At 37.9% G+C, this 21,642-nt stretch overlaps 1 protein-coding gene across 3 annotated transcripts in view; it reads right to left on the reverse strand.

Annotated features, from left to right (window-relative positions):
- Positions 1 to 19,075, reverse strand: part of ulk4 (unc-51 like kinase 4) — an 88,363-nt gene extending 69,288 nt beyond the window's left edge. For all 3 annotated transcript variants that reach the window (XM_056379922.1, XM_056379923.1, XM_056379921.1), the window contains exons 1-18: positions 19,025 to 19,075; positions 17,987 to 18,127; positions 17,600 to 17,699; positions 17,189 to 17,328; positions 16,938 to 17,100; positions 16,215 to 16,316; positions 15,827 to 15,910; positions 15,666 to 15,741; positions 14,878 to 15,024; positions 14,329 to 14,654; positions 13,671 to 13,740; positions 13,409 to 13,475; positions 13,152 to 13,244; positions 12,764 to 12,824; positions 12,424 to 12,644; positions 11,760 to 11,806; positions 11,066 to 11,144; positions 2,442 to 2,549 (exon numbers count right to left, since the gene is read on the reverse strand). In XM_056379922.1, coding sequence (XP_056235897.1) covers positions 2,442 to 2,549; positions 11,066 to 11,144; positions 11,760 to 11,806; positions 12,424 to 12,644; positions 12,764 to 12,824; positions 13,152 to 13,244; positions 13,409 to 13,475; positions 13,671 to 13,740; positions 14,329 to 14,654; positions 14,878 to 15,024; positions 15,666 to 15,741; positions 15,827 to 15,910; positions 16,215 to 16,316; positions 16,938 to 17,100; positions 17,189 to 17,328; positions 17,600 to 17,699; positions 17,987 to 18,124 — 2,022 coding nt within the window. In that variant the 5' untranslated portion in view covers positions 18,125 to 18,127; positions 19,025 to 19,075. The remainder of the gene's footprint in view (positions 1 to 2,441; positions 2,550 to 11,065; positions 11,145 to 11,759; positions 11,807 to 12,423; positions 12,645 to 12,763; positions 12,825 to 13,151; positions 13,245 to 13,408; positions 13,476 to 13,670; positions 13,741 to 14,328; positions 14,655 to 14,877; positions 15,025 to 15,665; positions 15,742 to 15,826; positions 15,911 to 16,214; positions 16,317 to 16,937; positions 17,101 to 17,188; positions 17,329 to 17,599; positions 17,700 to 17,986; positions 18,128 to 19,024) is intronic.
- Between the last annotated feature and the right edge of the window lie 2,567 nt (positions 19,076 to 21,642).

Raw genomic sequence — 21,642 nt, forward strand, 5'->3', positions numbered from 1 at the left:
TACCACCCTGTGGTTGTATGCCTCCACCAATCAACCAAGTTGCAGGAAATATGGTCACAATCTCCCCTTCCTGAGTTACAGTTTGGAATAATAGTCAAGGGTGTTTTTGTAAAACATTATGATGTCACAGTGAAGTTGACCTTTGACCATTTGGATATAAAATGTCACCATAATTGTGTCATAATTAGTGTATGAATTTGTGAGTAATGGCCAAAAACGTGTTTTGTGAGGTCACTGTTACCTTGACCTTTGACCACCAGAGTCTAATCAGTTCATTCTCGAGTCAAAGTGGACATTTGTGCCAAATGAGAAGAAATTCCCACAAGGTGTTACTGAGATATCACGATGGACGAACAACCCAAAGGACGGACAACCTGAAACATAAACATAATGCCTCTGGCCCTGGCTGTCACTGGCAGGGAGGCATAAAAACACTTCCCACACTGATTTTATGGGTGCCCTGAAGAAAAAAACATTTTTCAAAAATGTCCTGTAAAAAAGAAAAAATATATCTTTAATTTAGCAATATTTATTTTGGTACTAAAACTAACTGACACACTTAAGGTGCCAATGAACAACTGAACCATATCTCTCAAGGAGGGAAAGAATATTATTTGTTAGGAACACATTGGCATCAATGGAAAAACACTAGTTCTACCAGGGTCCAAAATGTCAATTTACTAAAAGCTTCTACAGGTCTACTGGACACTGATGAGATTTTCCGTGGCTTCAGGAGAGTAATAAGTGTAATCAGCCAGAGTGATTGATTTTAAAGGTTATCCATCACTCGCGAAAATAAATATCTTATACTTAATCGACTTGCCTGGTTAGATTGAGGTTAACCAGAAATAATTTGGGATCACCTCTTCTAATGAAGTCAAATTAGGTCTACGGTCTGCTCCAGTCTTACTCCTGGCTTTGCTGGGGGTCAATTCAGTTTAGTCAGCATGTAAATTTAAACACTACTACCAAATGAATGAGCTCAGTTTCATTCCTTTCATTCAAGGTTGGTCTTTTTCACTGATGTCTTTGGATCTTTTCTTGCATTTGGCATCATTCATTTTGACTCATTAACTCCAAAGAAAGCAGTCATTCCACATTAATTACTCACGAGCTGGGAAAAGAGAAACTTTCCTCTGAAAGATGATTTTCACTATCAACATTTAAAAACCCATCTCTTAGTCCTGATGGCCTAGAAGAGTAAGGTGCATACTGTGCAAACACAATGTTATGGGTTGGTTTGAACATTATTTGCAGAGCAAACTAGAGTTGAGCAACTTTACAGTTTGCCAGCGTACCATTGTTTGAGGTTGATAGTTCTCACAGCATGTAATAATATGAACCAATCAATGAATTCAATTTTTTCTGATTATGTCATTCACAGGTCTAGTATGTAGTAGTAGGCCTCTGCAACATTGGGAGTACTTGTCTGAGATTTAATTGAAGACTCTGACACACTATATGATAGATTAGACTAAGCATGTTTGATTGAAATCAGAAATCTGAGACGCCTGGCCAGACCACTGATTTCTTCTAGTATGGTCATCTTAAGTGACGTACCAAACAGAAAAATGCCAAGTTCAGTACCCTAATTATGCTAATAATAAGACATCAAATTATGAGGATTACCATCCCAAAGATTTTGCACAATGAGTGAGTCAGTGACTGCTACAGAAAATGGCACACATTCTCTCCATGCAATTAGCTGGACCCTGATTGATTTTTTTGTCAGTATGAAACATACTTTTTGTTTTATTGTCCATCATATCACAATTTTAGATATAGGTTTTTTCCTAAAACGTCTGCAGAATATCGTCATTTGTTTTCTACACAAGTGTTTCACCTAGCTCAATTTGTGTTAGATGATTACCAACAGCACTATATTGTGTTCATATTTGTCACATTTTGACATGTATGAAGGTGTATTATAATTGTTCTTTCACTCTCTTCATTTTATTGCTCTTGCTTGTTATGTTTATAGTGTTTAGTAAGCCCATGTGGGTTGGGCACCTTTTGGTCTATGACACTTTTAAATAAAATGACCTTACTTTACCTATATTCCTTATCTAAAAGTGCCCGTGTTCATAAAGTGCAGTCATACTCAATAAACTGTTGAAAGGGGATGCATTTCATTTTTTTTTTTGGTTTTGAAAATGACTGCACATTCGTATGTTCACAGTAGTAGCATTAGTGGGGTTTTTCGTCTTCACGTCCCTGCATTAGCCTGAATCTTTTGTTTCATTTCCCAGCTACAGTTAGTCAGTTGGATTTTCACATAAGCCAGTGCAAAAAGAATTGTACCAAAACTCAGACATCACCAGAAACCTATATAAAATGTCACAGCCCACCTTCTCTATTGGCCTGTCTAATAAAAGAAAAATACCAGAAAATAACCTTTAAAAGCCGGGGGGGAAAGAATATTCTTGTCGAGTCGAGTCTACCTGAGATGCAATGAGGTAGAGGAACTCTCCAAGTGGTGGCAGCAGGAACTGCTTTACTTTACTATTTCTCAGATTATCCCTCAATAGGTCTGTCAATGTGGACACAGCCTGAAAAGAGAAAAGAGAAGGCAATACAGTTTTATCAGCTCTTCTGTTCTTTTTTGTTGCAAATTAAAAAATGGAAACAGACCTAGGAAACTAGGCTCTATAAAACTGAAATTTCTGACAAGAAAATACGCCAGAGTTTAGTCAACATTTAATGATTTTATGTATCTTTAAGAATCTTAATTTCTCTACAGTGTGGAAGGTTTTCATTTCCTTTCACTCAGTATATTTCAAAAACCCATGCTTTGTGGGAATGGCTGTATCTGCATGAGTCCAGAATGAATACATCTGGTCACAGTGCCTATAATATAATACATCCTAACACAAAACCATATTTGTTTAGTATTTGCATTTCAGCTAACCAGATTACAGTTGGCTCTCTGCTGTAACCTGATTTCCTAAACATCACAGGTCAAAGAGGCCACTGATTTAAAACACTGATTTCTTCTATAAAAACAAAAGTTAAACTGATAAATTGACCAGGACAATATCGGCCAAAATTAGCTTATTCCAGATATACCAATATTGCTGCATATGTTGGCCATTAAGTAACAATAAATGCCAAATAAGGTATGTGATAATTTAGAAACAGTGTCTCCATTATAGAGTTTGTATATCAGAGAGTACTTACAAGTTGATTTTTACGCAGTTAAATGCTCAGTTGTTTACTTGGTCACAAACAAAAACAACATATCAAGGTTGCTTATGTTGAATGTGTTTTAAGTATTATTGGCCAACATATAATGATGACATTTTTTTTAAATCCTCAAATATCTATATCAGTATTGGCCTCAAAGTTCGAATACAGTTGGCTATGGTAGAAACCTGATTTTTTGTGAACGTTTACTAATAAGCATATCTTAAATAAGTAAAGTATTGAAAGTAATGCTATGACAGTAGTGTGAAGGGGTAAAAGAACATCTGTAGCAGTGCACCCTTATTCAAAATAATAAAATCCAATGTTGGAATAAAAGTTTAACAGACCGTAAAATAATGTGCTTCTGAGTAGTAATGAGTAGCTTCTAGAGGTCTATATAAGTTATTTCCACACCTAAACTGTTGACTATTAACATAATTCAGTCACATGTGTTCTCTCATCGGGCCTCGGTTTCCTGCTCTGACAAAAAAAACAATCATCAAAAATAAAAAGACTATAATTTGGGGTGAAACTATTGCAAACTTTTTGGATATGACAAAAATATGAGAGACTACTGAGAGGTCACACTAAAAGCATCACAGGTAGAGGATAAGTTTTGTAGACTGGTTTGGGCTGGACCACCTGTAGCTCAACATCAGCAAAACAAAGGAGCTGATGGTGGACTTCAGGAGATCCAGGACTCCTGCTACTCCTCTTTCCATTAGGGGAGAGATGGTGGAGATGGTAAGAGTGTACAAATATGTGTCCACTTGGAGAGCAAGCTGGACTGGACCAGCAGAAACTCTACAGGAAAGGCCAGAGTTGGCTCTCTTTCCTGCTTTCCTTCATCTTCTGTGGCACCATGCTGCAGATGTTTTATGAGTCTGAGGGTGGCCGACACCAATAGACTCAACAAACTGATTCGAAAAGCCTGCTCAGTCCTGTGGATGGAGCTGGAACTTCTGCATGTAGTCGTGGAGAAGAGGATGTTGTCAAAAATCTCTATCATGGACAACGTCTCCCACCCTCTACTCAGTGTTCTGGTTAACCAAAAGAGCATGTTCAGTCAGAAACTCAGAATGACTAAGTGCTCCACTGAACATCCAGTTAAACAATTCTATCTGCACAGCTCCATCAGTACTACTAAACTAGTTCTCTTTCAGTTTACCTTTGAACATTACTGTTAATTTCCCAGTTAATTACTTTTTGTACATTTGCATTTGTACATCTTTCTATTCACTTACTGTGTATTTGTTATTAGTGCCACGGGTGCTCAGCTCCGAGGCACTCCTCTACAGCTAGAATAGCTGAGAGGAGTGCCTCGGGTTTATTATTCTTCCGCCAAATTTCGGCGCGTAACTCGTCCCACAGCTTTGAGAAAACCCCGGTAATATATACATCAAAACGTGCGTCTTGATCCCGCAAGGGGTGCTATGACTTTTGGTGTTAAAATTCCCATTTTTCCCAAAGTTATTCCCAAAAAACTGGGAATAAATAATGCATTAGAAATGCATTGGAATTTTCTTTAGAAACCCACCTTTTTTCGACAAAATTACACCTTTTTTCTGAGTCACCCAGCTCTCTCATACCTGCACGTAGAAATGTGATTCAAACTATAAAACGGAGGAAAACTTCTGCTCTCTCAAAAAGACAGGAACTGTTTTTACATAACATGTAAACTTTTCAAACTGTGAGCACTCAAAGGAGGAGTGCAAATCACTTTTTCTTCAAAGTTAGAGTGAAAGCGTCAGTTGGCTAGAGTGCGTGAAGCAGTAAAAAATAACGTTTATTTTTATTTTTAACTCAAGCTCGCGGCCAAACCGTAAAAAGGAGACAAATAATTCTTAATGAAAATGTAGACATAGTTGTTGGGATTCATAAAATGTAACTTTGACAGGCAGGGTCTGCACAAAATTTAAACGGGGGTGCCGAGTCCGGCAGCAATACCTGTCTCACTCTCATTGACACCTAATGTAATCGTCTTTTTTTTTCAAAAGAATCTCACTCTGTCTTCGCACTGAGCTTCCTCACTCATTTTAAGGAATATCTGAATAAAATAGAGACTGTAGAAACGTCTGGCTTCAGTGTCTGGCACGGTCTTTTCGGTTTATGAAAAGAAGTAACGGTTTTCTCATAATTTGCAGTTGTTTGAAGCCATGTAGAAGCCAAATTCTGGGCAGATTTTCGCATTGCCATGGCAACGGCAGCTCCTGACCTGTGTGCGTGCGTGCGTGCGCCTAGCAACCAGATAACCAACTCTCCAAGCTCCGCTAGCTTTACATTAGCCGCATGTTAGGTCTTAAATTACATTTAGTTAGGTCTTAAATATGTAAGTCCATTTACTGCTTCCTTCGTTGCTTTTTTTTTGTTTTGTTAAAAGAGTGAATGAAGTTGTGACGGTCTCCGCTGAGACAGAGGAGAGGAGAAGCTACTAGCCCTCTCTCGCTGTCACTTCCAGTCGCGTTGCTCTCCTCCCCAGTAATGTTAAATTTAGCACAGAAAAAAACATAATAGTGGTAATTTAAATAGCGGTTCATGGGATTTATTAACCCTCAGCGGTCCCTCTGTCTTTTTTTGGACACTTTTCTTTTTTGATTTGCTGATCATTTTGGCTGTGTTACAGCTGAAGGTATGGATTTCTGCAAGAAAGTGTCTTTTTTGACATATTTTTAAAATCTAATGTCAGTTACTGTTACAGGTCTATTATACACTGGTAACACATTTTGTACCCTCTGGGGTTCCTCGCGTCCAAAAAAGGACACACAAAGAAAATGCTATAAAATCATGATATATCAATATTTTTTTCTGCTTTTTTTTGCATACATCTCTTAAACCACTTCAGTTCTGCTCAAACCTACCAAATGTTTATTAGTTTTCAGGATTTTAACCCTTTAAATGCCAGTTTGAAGACATGTTGCCTCTTGTTTTATTAAAAAAAAACACACAGAATATGAGATATTTCCCACATAATACATAATGGAGGGATGAGACATTGTTTTATATCAGAGTCTTTTATATCAAGACATTTCTCAAAACCAGAATATGATCAGGGTGACTTTTGAACACTGGAAATAAATCATGTACTCATCCCGGCAGTAGCCCCCGTGGCACTCAAAATTTCCCTGGAATTTTCTAGTTATTATTAGTATTCCATAGTAGTTTCATAGTAGTGTTTACTTTTTTACTTATTTAATTCCTCTTTCCAAATTGTGTGTTGTGCAATTGTAACAAAGCAATTTCCCTGTGGGGATCATTAAAGTTTTTCTGATTCGGATTCTGATAGAGTGAGAAACGGAGGATGAAACACCAGTGAGAAGGAAGATGAGGAGGGAATGCATAAAATGGAAAGAAAAGGATGAATGAAGAAGAGAAAGATGGAGAAAAGAAAAATGCACTCGGAAAGAGGGAAAGCATTAAAAAGATCAGAACAGCAGCAACAACAATCTCACTGAAAACCACTAAAATGCATACACAAACTTGCACACACACACTGAACTACACAGTAAGGGACACATGTATAAATGTATACACATACATTCATATTCATAGCATTAAGTAGATGCACACACATAACTAGATACATACAGACACCAGTCTCTCACACACACACAGAGAGAGAGAGAGAGAGAGAGAGAGAGAGAGAGAGAGAGAGGAGAGAGAGAGAGAGAGAGAGAGAGAGAGAGAGAGTTAAGTATATGCAGAGACAGCCTTGCTGGCTCGCTGCTTCTTGGCATTAGCATTACTGCCAGCTTCCCCCCTCTGTGATCTGATGCAAGTTCTGCCTCACTCCTCTATCTCTCCCTTCTCCACTTTTTCTTTTTCCATCTCTCTGTTCTCTCTCTTCCCTCTGTTGTTTTTCTCCCTACTTCTGTATTTTCTTCTGCTCTACTTTGAATTGCCCTCTATGTATGTATCACATAATATCTTCACTCACCTACATCTTTCTCTCACACTTGCTTGTTTTTCACTGTCTCTCACCTTCTGTCTCTCTTTCTCATTGTAGGGTGAGAAGTGGTAACAGTCTGTTTGTCATGTTCTCTCTCGACATCTTTCCCTTTCCCTGAGGAGTTATTCTTTCCTTTTATATTTGCCCAAGAACCGTAGTGTATCCTCATGCTGAGCCATCTAAGAGCATAGTACGGTATCAGTTTGCAACTGGAATCCTGAGTAGGTCTAAGCATTATTGCTAATATACTTTGAGATTAGGGCAGAATGTTTTAGTTACCCTTATTTAAACATACACAGATGATAAACTCATACCATGCTGTGTCACCGTTAACCCAGTATGTTAATGGTGCACATGTGCTATTGAGTTTCTGCCTATTTCCTACATGCACTGTACTGCTGTCCTCTCTCTCCCTCCCTTCCTGAGTTTAGTTTCTCTGGTGTGTTTGAAACTAGCCACAAAGCTGCTCTCAGGCAGAGGGTGCACACACCACTATTTTCCCCTAGAACACATTGTCATTATCTCAGCATCAACACTCCCTCAGATCAAATGATGCACATGAATGCACACACACATAAAAACACATAAACATATGCACTCAATTTACATGCATAAACAACACTAAATAATTGCACAGAGAATAAGAAGACATACCAACACAGCACCCAGAAGTTTTGCTCATATGCACACAACTATAACAGGTTCAAATAGTGCACATGAGCAGTCACTATGTGTCTGCACTTGGGACAGCCAGATGTGTAAAGAAAGAATACAGAGGGCAGGTTGGTAGATTATGAGAGATTTAAAGAGGAAACTTCACATGACTTTACTGATTTAACAGCTAATACAAGGTTTGTTTCTGCTGAGGTGAGAGAGGAGACTGGTATGTGAAGCAGAAGTAACACTCTTATCTTCAACCACCCAGCTTTCCTCCTAAATTTGTATAATTTACCAAATTAACATGCTAGCTTTTTACTGAGATGACAGAAGATTGACCTTTGCAAAATGTATATATGTTCTCAAGTGTGTCTTGACAGATATGACATACTGGGTGTCAATGGTAAAACAAAATGTATGGCTCAGCTATACAAAGCAAAAATATTTCCTGTATTTAAACAGTTTCAGTAATGAATCAAACACCTAATTTAAGAGTTGTTGGATATAGGTTAAAGCAGACTCTTGGAATATCTTCAACAGATATCTCCAAGAAACAAGACAACTACATTTTCAGTTTGACCATAAGCATACAGTATACTGTACAATATGTTTTGAATTGAATGCATTTTATCAAGATCCATTAGTTGTCTGATATTTGTATAATACAAGTGTTTTGAACTCTCATTCTTACTTTCAAGAGGTATTCACAAATGCTTTGAGTAGTGTTTTCCTGGAGCCAGTGCCCTCTGAATGCATGTTCCTAAAGATTGCTGTGAGCTTTTAGAATGCATTAAGACCCCATATCCTCATGAAACAACCTGCACAGTATAAGCTTTAAGAGGATAAAGCGCTGTAAAAGCCACAGAAAACTTTATAAGTGATGATAAGTGAAGGGGAAAATGTTATCTAGTTGGTTTCGAAGGCACAGCTTCCCTAAGTCACATAAGAAAAGCAGTAAGCTTGCATTAGTAACATTAACCCAGAAAATGTTATTCTTATTTACTTCTATTTGAGAAGAGAGACAGAGAGAGTGGGGGACAAAGACAGACAGACTAGAGAGAGAAAAGAGAAAGCAGCAGACAGACAGAAAGCACAGAGTAAGACAGAAAGAGAGAGAGAGAGACAGACAAGTGTGTATGTGTGTGTGTGTGTGTGTGTGTGTGTGTGTGTGTGTGTGTGTGTGTGTGTGTGAGATGGGTGGAGGGGTAGGGGGTGATCGAAGCATATAGCAGTTACCATGGTAACTAAACCCAGCCCTGACACTCCAATCAGCAGGACTGCAGCAGGAGAACCCCTGCTGAGACGACACACACACACACACAGGAAAATGTAAGTATATCACTACAACATAAGAATACGCACAAACATACATACACACACACTAGTACATACACAGGATCCCACAAAAACATTTCTCAAAAAAGCCCATGCACACTTACAAACACACCTACACAAGCACGCACGCACACACACACACACACACACACACACACACACACGCCCTGCTGAGTCCATAGGTGGACACACACATGGTCATAGACACAAACAGGCACACAAATATACACAGGCACAAACGTACAGCTTTGTCCTTTTTTTAACAATTTGTCATCCAACGGAAGCTGCAGGGAGGTATGGAGGGTAGCAGAAAAAAAACGTTCCGCCATTTGTCTTTAACAACAAGCGCACCGAAAAAACACTGCTATGCCACAGTCAGCCATTTTGTAAATCTCCGTGACGACTTAGTAGCAGTAAAGTGTCAGAACAAGTGGAGAAAGAGAGAAGAAAAAGACAAACCGGGAAAGGGAGCGCATGTGGAATCAGAACTGCTGTAGCCGGATCGATTTCACTCAGAATAAATAGATGTGATTGAGAAGACGAAGAGACAAAGAAGAGTAGAGAGGAGGTCGAAAACAGAGACAGGAAAAGGGTGTTTAGATCTGTTCAGGATGAAAGGATCAAATAAAGGAGAGCGGCTCCAGACCTCACCACCATACTAAACTGCTTTTACGTTGAATTAGTTCAGCACCACACTGTCTGAATGTGTGTGCGTGTTTGTATGTGGATGTGTGGTGAAGGGGATTCAGTAAAGCATCTGAATTGTCTATGTGTCTGTCTAAAAGACTTTGCATGTCGACAAGTGTGTCCTATTACTTTACAGCACTTTTTCTTTGATGATTATGGGTTATAAGACTGATGTAGTTACATTTGTCAGTTTATTAGGAACAACTAGATAAAACTAGTGAAAACTAATACAAATAAATTCTTCATGCAGGTTACAATGTTCAGTTTTTGTTGGAACTGTCTTGTAATTGGATTGGATAAAATAAGAGTCACCACATACTAAATCTTCCAAAGTGACCATTAAGTTGAATGAACTCCTCTCTGAAACAGCTTCAACAAAAGCAAAACATTATATTCTTCATGAAGATAGTATTTATTGCAGGACTGCAGGAGAGAGAGAGAGAGAGAGAGAGAGAGAGAGAGAAAGAGAGAGAGAGAGAGAGAGAGCGTGAGAGCGAGCGAGCTGTTTTCAGTGTCTCTGAGGCTAATGAAAGACTTATTGTCTTGTAGCTTTAATGCCACCTGCTGGTACACACTAGTACTATAAAGTTAGAGTGGACAGAGACAACCACATCCATCCGTATCTTGTGGTAAAGGAAATGTTCACCTTTATGTCAGGCTTCAGGTTTTTCATTATTGGTGACATTTGTGCCTCTAAGCTGAAATAATGTCCAAACAAAAATTATAATTTCTGAATTACAAAAAAAAAACCAGATGCACAGAGCAAAATTAACCAGAACTTACTATAAATAAAGCAACAATTATACATACTGTATGCAATACTGCACTCATTATTCATATGTTTTATGTATGTTCTTATGCATAAGTGCATTCATCCTTTCTGTGATATGCATATGGTGGGCTCCTGCTGGTATATACAGCCATCACATGGTGCAAACTAGTACTGCAGGCTTGAGTCCAACATGTTTAGCAAAGGTTTAGGAATACCCCTGTTTTATTGTTAGTTATTAAACAGTTGACTTTAAGCATTTGTATTGCTTTGGAGTAAAACTGACAACAAATTTTTTAGAGTGATTAGGTTATACTTTTTCTAAAAAGCCAGTGTTGCTCCTGTACTTGTAACTCCAGTCTGAATGAAATTCATCAATAAATGTGAACTTGCAGTGGAAACAATATAGAAAATTATGTGTCCTCCTATTGGAAGACCAGTGTGTGTGTGTGTGTGTGTGTGTGTGTGTGTGTGTGTGTGTTCAGGACCTCAGAAACAGGACTGTCCTCTCCAAGTTCAGTACAGTGCAGTGCCAGTAGACCCATCACTCTGAGAACCTTGCTCCGTCTGTAAAACATTTTTTTATTTCCAATTAATGTTGAGTTTGATTGTATATCAACACAGGACAATCTAAAAGTATTTTCCAATGAAGAAACAGTCCTAATTAAATAGAGCACTGATAAGAGGAGGTTGTCAGTTTCCAGTTCATATCCAAAGCCTGTAAACTCAAACAAAACAAAGAGCACCAGATCTTTGTAAACACCCACTTTGTTTTAGCTTTCATTAGAAACTATGTTTCTGTGTTAATAGCAGTAAGTAGGAAACACAGTTGTAAAAGAACTGTAAAGAACAGGGAGAAGAGAGTGAGCAAAGAGACATCTTTGTGGGTATGCCATGTTCCAAATGCTTGTCTGCCCCTAATGTTTGTTGCTTTAGTGCAGCCAGAAAACAATTTTGGCTGTTGGCTGAGTGCTTTTTTTTTTAAAGCAGTTTTTCTATCATAGTGCAGGTCTGTCACATCACTTAAATTTTGAGTATCTCAGTGGCTTGTATTTCATCTCCAAGAGTGAGAATTTTTTTTTGTTTTTTTACTATGTATTGGTAGAAACCACTTCTCCAACATAACCGCCTCCCTAGTATAAAGAGAGAATTAAAAGAATTGGAAACATAATTTGTACTTACATATCCCAGTTAGGAGCTTGTCGTAACTGCTGCATCAAAACTGGAAGCTGAATGTAGGAGGATGTAGATTGGAGAGACAGATATAGAGAAAAAGCAGAAAGTCAATTTGTGAGAACTGATATGCAACAGTAAAACAAGGATTTTAGATTTATTATGCCTTTTAATAAGCTTGATCAAATGTGATGTTTGTAAATGTCATATATATTTAAGATATATATGTTCTCAAGTATTTCAAAGTCCAATAAAAGAGAAGTCCTTTTGTTTTTTTGCCCTGAATAATTCAATGGGACTATGACCTTGTCACTGCACTTATGACTCCCACTTGACTAATGACCAGTTGGGAGCAATGGCAAGAAACCCATGCATGTTAGATCTTCCTGATGAAGCTCTTTATTTTTTCCTAGGTAAAAATAAATGGCTGGCATGTACATGACAGAGGGCACAAAACTAAATTCATAATTTATTATGTTGTGTTAGAGTTTACAAACATACAAACACAGAAAATAAGGTTATTTTACAACCTCAGTGTCACTCAGCTAAGAGCAAGGACTCCCACACTGCCTTACAATGTCTGAAATCTCCCTCAAACTGCAAAAATAAACCCAGCCAGTAGTGATGCAACAATATTTCAACAGGGATCCTCCGAAAATCCATGTTTTCCTACCAGTGTTGAGTTAATCAGCCTGTTAGCAATAACTTTATGTCCAGCCACACAGCAGAGGTAACACAGCAGGTTGAGTTTGGAGCGAGTGGCTGTGGAGGGAGGAACAGTAGCAGTGGAGGACGAGGAGAGAGGAGTGGAGGGATTGTGTTCTTCAAGAGATGAACAGAGCTGTAAGAGGAACACATCCCACCCTTCGTCACCCAGGGACTGCAGCTTCTCAACTAGTGGAGTGGAATGGAGCGGAGTGGAGAAGAGAGGAGAGGGCAAGTAACCATACACTGAGACCCTTTGAATTTTCTCTGTACAAAACTTCTAAATACTGACTCAAAAACAAATGTACCTGAATGCGCTGGTACACAAAGGGTTTTAGGATCGAATCGCACAGGAGGACTCTTAAAAATCTGGTAAACAGAAAGAGAATAACATAAAGTCTAAATTCCCATGTAACTATTTTCCTTCCTCCCTGTTAGCAATGTATGTATGCAAGCTTTTTATTGAACTGAAAAGTTAACATACATATTTGATACATATTTCATTGTTACCATAACAAAAATAATACAAATTTACTTATACAATTTAATTGTTTGAGGAGGTTATAATAAAACTGGAACAGCAGAAAAGACACAAGGACACTGAAGATCATTTAAAGTAAATAGGTGTAAAAATAGATGTATTTTAAGTATCTGAAAACACTTAGAAATGTGAAAGAGCCTGTGTCCGATATGTACCTTGGGGTTGTCCATGATTGGGGTGACAGTCAGATCAGAGTCAGTATGGAGAAGAGCTTTCACACAGGATGTGATGTCAGTCCCAGTACTGGCCTTGGAGCACGGAAAGGAAAGACAGGAGAGAAGAATAATCAACCTCAGCAAAAGTTGACTGAAGTACAATAGCTAAGTTGCCAGTATGCCAGTTAACCATGTTATCATTATTAGAATGAATCACATCTAACTGCTGTTTGCAGATTTCAGCGTGTATGGTGTACCTGAGGTACAATGTTCTGGTTCGGAGAGTCTGACATACTACAGCTCTTTCTTGAGTTGGCACGGGAGCTAGAAGAACAACATGAAAAGAATATTAAAATATCATGTAATAATACAATACATACAATATAATTTATATATTTTCACATAAAGAATTTAGAACAAGCAGCTCAATGATTAACCTGGAAAACAGGAATAAGTCTGTGACCTAGGGAAACCCTGGCAGACCAGGTAGACTGGCAGTAGATGGACTGAACTGAATACCTGAGCAGAAAAATGGCCTCAGTGTTGTCCTCATCCACACCACTCTTTGGCCTGAGCGCTGATACGTTATCTGGAGGAAGAAGCACACAAGATACTGAATCTTATTTTCTAGGGGATGTTGCTTTATCACACATATGTCTGGAACACATGCCTAGTAAAGGCCACACAGGTGAAAGATTGAGCACACATTTTAATCAGAAATTAAATCTGCACAATAGGAACAATAGCAAAATCCAAAGGTTTGCAGTAGAGAGGGAAAAAATAGGATAGAACAAAATTGGCTTATCTAGAAAACCAGATAACTACAGCCATGTTCATGCAGACAGTTCAAACACAGAAAAATAAGGTGGTAAAGGAATGAAAACCATGCTAAATAATCTTTCTTTATGCAGCACGAGTTTGCTGATTGTGCCTATAAAATTACACATTCTCAATGCTGCTGCTGTGAAACAGTTTTGCTTATGGGTATGACGATGGTGGTTGCTTCCCATAAATACAGTATATAATGTCCAATCAACAACCCTTCATATCAACCCGTCACACATACAAATATGGTCCACATGAACAGAAGACATACATTATGGCCAACATTTAAACTCTCATGTCTAACCTAAAACACATAAACATAATCAAACATAGACATCAGTAAATGTGTTACCTAGTTTAAATGACTTATGGGGCTGCAGTGTATAGCATAACTGCTGGGCCCGAGTTAGCTTGGGTTCATCTTCTTCTTTTGCCTGCCCCTCCCCTCTTCTCTCCTTTCCCAGCTCCCTGTCCAAGTCCTGGCTGTTCCTTAAAACTCCACAGGTAGTGGATCTGACAACTTGTTGGCTATCAGTCTGTCTGTCAGTTGTTGCAGTTGTTCTCTGTGATGAGATTAGTTTCTGACAAGTCCTATGGGCTGGCTGGGCAATGGCTGAGTGGCTGTTTGAACACTCATCTGCCTGTGCTGGACGTAAAGGGTCAGGAATCCTTGTGTTTCTGTGGAGGTATTGAAAGAACACATACTATTACAAACTATTCAACAGAAGGAAAAGATTAGGCTGGATTTGAACAGCACTTTGCCATCTACAGCTACCATTAATGTGTGCTTTACTGCTGTTTCACAAAACAAATCTGGATGCATTAAACGGCAACAAAATGTTTGTAGAAAGAAGGCTGTAGGAGCTATAAAATAAAAAAATAAAATAATAAAGCTACAAACCTCAAGATAACTGGACCAACTCCCTCACCACAATTAATTTTCTCTGGATCTCCCTCTTCATCCTTTTCTTCTCCCTCTTCTACATCTTCTTCCTCCATCAGTATTAATGTCCAGAAAGGGTGGTCCAGCAACTCTGGCCAGTCCATCCTAAAGAACAAAAAAAGAAACTAACAACAAAACTAAACATTGAGAAGGAGACCGAAAAATGACCCTAAGCTCAACATGCAATGAAAATTAGCATTCTTAAGTAATTCAATGCTGAATTTAAGTACATTTCATGGAAACTCTCTAGCTGTTAATAAAACTTTGTTAACAAAACTTTTTCTGAAGAGCACAGCACAATAATATTGCCACAGTGTTAAGATAAAGAGATGGACTAACATCAGGAAATGTGTTTAATTTTGTTGGAGGTTCATGAACATTTAACTATCTAGACTGAGAAACATAGATAATATGCAACAATAAGATCTATAGCAATTTGATGTCAAGCTAAAAATATAAGCTACCTTCAAGAGAATCAAGGTACAAACTAAATTCTGTGCTATACTTTAAAAGTGACAGTACGGATGTTGTATTGTTTCCACCCACCCACCCATTTGCTATAAAACGTATCCTCAAGGGCCACAGGGAGGCTGTTGTATTGTAATTGTAATTAAATCAAGTAGGCTACCCCAAGATTTCCAGCGTTGATGTGATGAAATGTTGTAAAATGTTGTGATGATAGTAGTAACAGCAGGAGTAGAATAGTGTGTGTGTGCTGGACCTGTGCGTGTGTCTAGAAACCTGACCTCTCCTCTGGGTTTTTGTTGAGCAAGGCTTTCAGAAGATTCTGAAAGTCATCACTGGGAGGACCGACTGAAAACACTAACAAAAAACAGAGAGGATATTTTTAATTAATTAAAAAAACAGTAAGCATATGAGCGTGTGTATATGAGAGAGTACGTATTACCTGTCTGTCTGGGAGGTGGTGGTTCCTGATATAAAATCATCTCTGTCAGTTCAGTGTAGCTATCAGAAAAGAATGGCGGTTTACCTGGAAAACAAAGTCAGTCTGGGTTTAGGTTTACAATACAGCACAGTAATGTATCCTATTTTCTAATAACTGGTGTAATGTTTCACCTTTTTGCAGTTTAGTGTTTCAGAATATAGTCATCAGTTTTAGGAGTTTCATTATATTTCCTAATAAAGAATTGTCTTAATTATCATCATGAATTATAGGTGCCTGATATACAATAGTTTAAAAAGGAAAAACAAACATTCTTAAATGAATTTATACTCATGTGCACTTAATCATATTCAATGTATGCATGTGTCAGCATGTGTGTGTATGTGGATACCAGTGTACATGTAGTAGAGTATACACCCTAGAGCCCAGAGATCAGAGCTTATATTGGTTTCTGATCCTTGCAAAACCTCTGGAGCACTGTAAGTTGGAGAACCTGAAAATATACATCATACACATATGGTAATGATGAAAGACAAAAATAGTACAACAAGATATTAATCCTCATAATGAATAAAGATGTTCTGATGTTGTTTGTATTCTTGGTTACCATGTGGTAAATTGTGGAGTCTAATCAATATATTGGTTGATGTTAAACCAATAAATTAAATTACTGATGGTAAGTAGGATTCTTTATTATTCATTAGCATCGAATACAATTCCACACTCAGCTTTTAGTCTCTGATGTGATCACCATCTCATAACAACAACTACTCCATCCCCTTATTCCTCATGTCATTTTGAATTCACCCACACAAGTAGTGTTTTTGTTATGACCTAAAATACATCTCCTGTTATTGCAAACCTGGGCATCTGGCCAGTAGTCTTCCCCTGAAGGCTTTTCCACCCTGTCTGTCACATAAAATCCTTGCTGTCTGTTCATGTGTTTCCCAGCTGCTAATTTGTTCCCTACAGCATATATAAGCTCAATTCAACTGCATCCATCAAAAAGTTTTATATCTTTGGACTCCTCTTTGCTAATCTACTGGTTAGCTCCTCCATCAATCAATAATGCAATACACAGAGAGCCAACATGATTAAAAGATGGCCATCTGACCTTGTAATCTTTTCCTCATCTTGTCAAAGTTCTCTTTGCCATCTCCCTCCCCTGACTCCTCAGATGTAGAGATCTGGGTAAAGAAATCCTCCAGTGCCTCTCCCTCTGCCTTGGACAGACAGAAGTTACCAAACTTCAGGATGCCACTACCATCCAGTAGAATCTATGGGGATAAAGGGAGTGTTACTGTATCCATAAGATAATGATAATTATGCTGTTATACTGACAGTCTTACATACATGAATGCAAACCTTAGCAGGGGTCAAGTCTGAGAAAATGATTCCTAATTCATGGATGTGTTTCAGTCCTTTGACCAAGTCCCATCCAAATCTCCTCACTACATCTTCTGATAGACAACCATCCTGACTAATCACAGATTCCATGGAACCACCTAACGAAGATTAAAAAAAATGGAAAGACAGACAAGAGAGCAAGCATGAGAGAGAGAGAGAGAGACAAAGAAACTTACTTACATACTAACACCTGTTGCATTGTTTTAAAAACCAACAAACCCTCCCACATATAAAAAAAAAAACATGCCACTTATAAGCTACAATAAGATGCATTTTTCACTTCCCATCATTTGATGGATGAAATAAATGAGATAATTCCATTTGATGATGCATTACTGCTTATTAGGCGTGCCAGAAATAATTACTGACCTGTACAGAGCTCCATCACCAACCAAAGGTGGTTACTTGTTTCATACCACTCATAGAAGCATACTATGTTTGGATGATCCAAGTCATGACTGAGACGAACCTAACAGGGAACAGAAACAAAGATTTACACATAAAGAGTAAGTATTCTTTATTAAAGGCTCAAAAGCTATGGTTTTTAAAATAAGTGATTGTAGTAAAGCTATTTTTCTGATGAGATCATACTTGTTTTAAGTCAATATAGCTCTTAATAATCTTTAAATCATTATTTCATGGTTGGTGATTTCGGGTCTCATCAGGCTGCATAAAACAATATTATTAGTATAAAAAAATGATTGAAAATGTGATAGATGTCTTAATAAGTTTATAAAGTTTAAAGCACTATCCTACATGGTTAGTGATCTCAGGTCTCTTGACTTTGTTGGTGCAGATGATGGCCACATAATTTAGATTGCCCTTCCTTCTTCCTTTATAGACAACAGAGCTACTGCCTGCCCCAAGCTCCTCATACAGGATAAAGTTCTCCATCCGCTGTGGAGAAGAAACAAGAGGCTGAAAGTTATAATTATTAGAAATTTCAAGATTATTTCGTTATCAATGAGGAATAAAAGCAGAGAAATGTAAGTCATAAAAAACAATTATACAGTAGTATCTCTTTATTATCTTAACTGTATCATAATTGTTGATGTCAGAACAAACATAATAGTTGAAATATTGTTAATAATTACAGACCATAGAATTTTTAAATTACCATTAAGCGAAAACGCATTAAAGTTGTTCTTTATATCGTTTGACATTGGCACTGGCCAACATCACTTACTAATAAATAAATAACACAAACCGCGGCATAAATGTATTCTATCAACACTCAAACAAATAAATAAATACACGTAAATGAACTATACTGTAATTTGTTGTATATTCAAAGTACAATCGTCCTGTTGATGAACTAACATTTAGCATACTTATGTTACACAGCTGCAATATAAAATGGCTACCTGTAAAAATTACCAACTGATTACAATTGCGGTTAATTAGCTACAGGACACCTGGTACCTGTTTCACTCTGAGGGCATGATTTGAGGGGGAAAACTTCCATACGCAGCTAACCATATAGGACTCTACAGTGCTACATAATTATATCAAATGAACTTTGAGTAGATAATTAACTTCTAAGTGGTGAAAATAATATTCATCGTAAACTTAAACTGTCGAGTTACAGTTAAACGGTTGGCCCTTAACTACGTGTGTGTTCTGACAACTGCTAACTTTATCGTCTATTTTGAAGCAGAGGCAGGCCGCTTGTAATAAGACAGCAGTTTACTGCAACACCGAAAAAGAAACGCAGTCAAAAGAAAACTTCATGGAGATGCACACAGTCTAAAAAAAGTATAAATTCATATTGTGTTTGCTTTTCCTCAAACTTACTGTTGCCTTAGCTTCGAACTTGCCTCTTCAACGACGAGCTGTTTGTTGGCGGAAGAGTGGTGGGCCACGTAATTACAACTGGAAGAGGGAAGTCCGGAATTCCTCAGATAAAATTAGGACGACTTCTACTCACCAAAACCATTACATGTGTATAAAGAAGTGTATTTGTGTTTATAGAATGGTTCCATATACACGTGGTCCAAGCAAAACGTTGACTTACTATAAAACTAATATTAATTATAACCGGGCCACCCCCAAATGGCATATTCCTGCGTTGCTAGGACACAAGACTGCACACAACAGACAGCTCACAAAGGAGAGCATGGGGTACAACATTTTGTTGCCATCAAAACTACTGTATTAAGTTTTTTTTTTTTTTTTTTTTTACACAACTGTTAGTCAGTAGTTCCACAATTTACAAAATATAAACATTTTCCAATTTCTCAGATTTATTCACATTTTTGAAGCTCTTGGATTTTTATTTTATTCCTTCAAAATTGAACTTTATTCATTCCTTTTCAAAAACATGGACCTTCAGTGCCTTCAAATGACACTGCATGTGTATGTTATGTTGCTCACCGTTTTATCTAAAAGCACTCCCACCCCTCCCTGTAACACACACGTTCACACAAACACACGCGCGCACGCACACACACACACACACACACACTATCTGAGAGTAGAATGACGTCATTCATTGAATGAGACCGGCAGTTGGATACAAGGCACCCGTGACATCCTGAATGGATTTTATGCAGTCTGCAATTGACGGAGTAGCATACTCATGTGCGGTTGAACGATTACAATCAACAGCCTTTAACGTTAAGTCGGGTAAATGAGTTAAGTCTTCCGACTAAAGTCATTCATGAATGGGCCTAAATGTTCACCATAACCACATGGAAACGCTATTAATCAACATTAGCCTATAAAATTTATTTTTTGCCAATGATATATTAAACCCTGCACACAAACCCCAATAGAATATTATGTTTAACTAATAAAATATAAAAAAAAAAAAATGAAAATAGGTTTTGGAAATAAATGACAGTCTAAAGTTGGGGTTGGTGCATGATGATAGAAAAACAACGGACAAGGGACAGTGGAAATCCTCAGTACAAAGAATTTAAAATTAAAAACTTCCTATTCTGTAAGGTTACCTGAGAATGCTAAGAGCCCGATTTCCTCCAACAGAATTTTATTCTACAAAATAAAAGCAAAATTAAATTCATTTAAATTAAATTCCCACTACATCTGCTTCTTACAACATTGTATAAATAATCAAATGACTGTAATGAACACAATTTTCAAAAGTAGGTGGTTTTAATGACAGGTGACAAATTTGCTTTGCTCTTTTTGTGTAATGATCATGCCACACCCAGATTTGGTTACTCAATCAAGAATATCATGTATAGAATTACACAAATAAATGTGTATCTTCCTTTCAACTCCAAAGATCTGAGCAGCAAAGCTACAGTCTTCCACCTTTGACCACTGAAGCAACTGTAACTTAGTGTATTGTGTTAATTTCAGTGTGTTATTGTAAATGGATAGTAGATGATTGGGGGGGGGGGGGGGGCTGTATCTACAATGATTCAAACGTTTCCTTGCCACCATCACACTATAATGTAATACTTACAAATTAGAAACTATTGTTTCTATGAAAAATGCCTCATGTAGGACACAGTGTTACCATGACACTGTGATGTGGTTTATTTCAGGTCATGGTTTTGTTCTGACCAAGTTTTTCATATCTCACTTGACACACTGTCCTGTCAAGCAAGTTTGAAGATTACTTTTTAGGTTTATTTAATCGATACAACTTAATATACAGTATGTGCAAACAAAACGGACCACTAGAATTTTATTCTGAAATTTATGACACCGGATATTCCTCCGTATTTGTTCTACCTTGACTCAGCTCTCTTGAGCAGCTTTGTTTCTATCAAGTGATTCTGCGTCTACCTTCAAAGGGGAGCAAAAAAAAAAAATCTGTGAAGTTTTGCGAACAAGCCCAGGGCTGACCGAATCGCATCTACTGTATTCACCCGTTAACTGGGCTTGTTTTCCGGCCACTAGCCGGCTGATACTCGCCTGCCGGTCGTATCGTAGCCTTTCGGCTCTTTTTACATAGTCGGTTAGTGAGTAGAGTCGCACTGAGTGAACCGCGAGCAGTCTATAGCTAGTCGCCTAAACAGAGAAAACGGAATTAATTCGTCTCTTCAGGGAAGTCTGAGCTGTCTACTGAAGTGGTAAGAAGTCTTTTGAGAGTTTGTGAGTTATATAGATTTAAAGTTTGATGGTAATATTGTGATACTGGAGCAGGTGCAGAATACCACACGGTTTGGTAACTCTTGTAGCTTTTAAGAGTCATCACATGTTAACGCTTTAAACTATAACTTGATACTTGGGCTGTTTTTGACTGATCTATACCAGTAAAAGAGATATATTTTCCTTGTCGCCTTCATCTGCTGAGTATTTAAAGTGTCTGGCTCAGATGTGTATTAGATGGCTCATGTGAAGTCCCGGTTTTGCATGAGAATAATCAGCCTGTCTGATATGTTGCCTCTGTTTTCTGGCCACGCTTTGTCCGACTCAGAAGTGAAAATGTTCAGCCTTTA

This window comes from Seriola aureovittata, chromosome 7, assembly GCF_021018895.1.
Source record: "Seriola aureovittata isolate HTS-2021-v1 ecotype China chromosome 7, ASM2101889v1, whole genome shotgun sequence".
NCBI classification, from domain to species: domain Eukaryota; kingdom Metazoa; phylum Chordata; class Actinopteri; order Carangiformes; family Carangidae; genus Seriola; species Seriola aureovittata.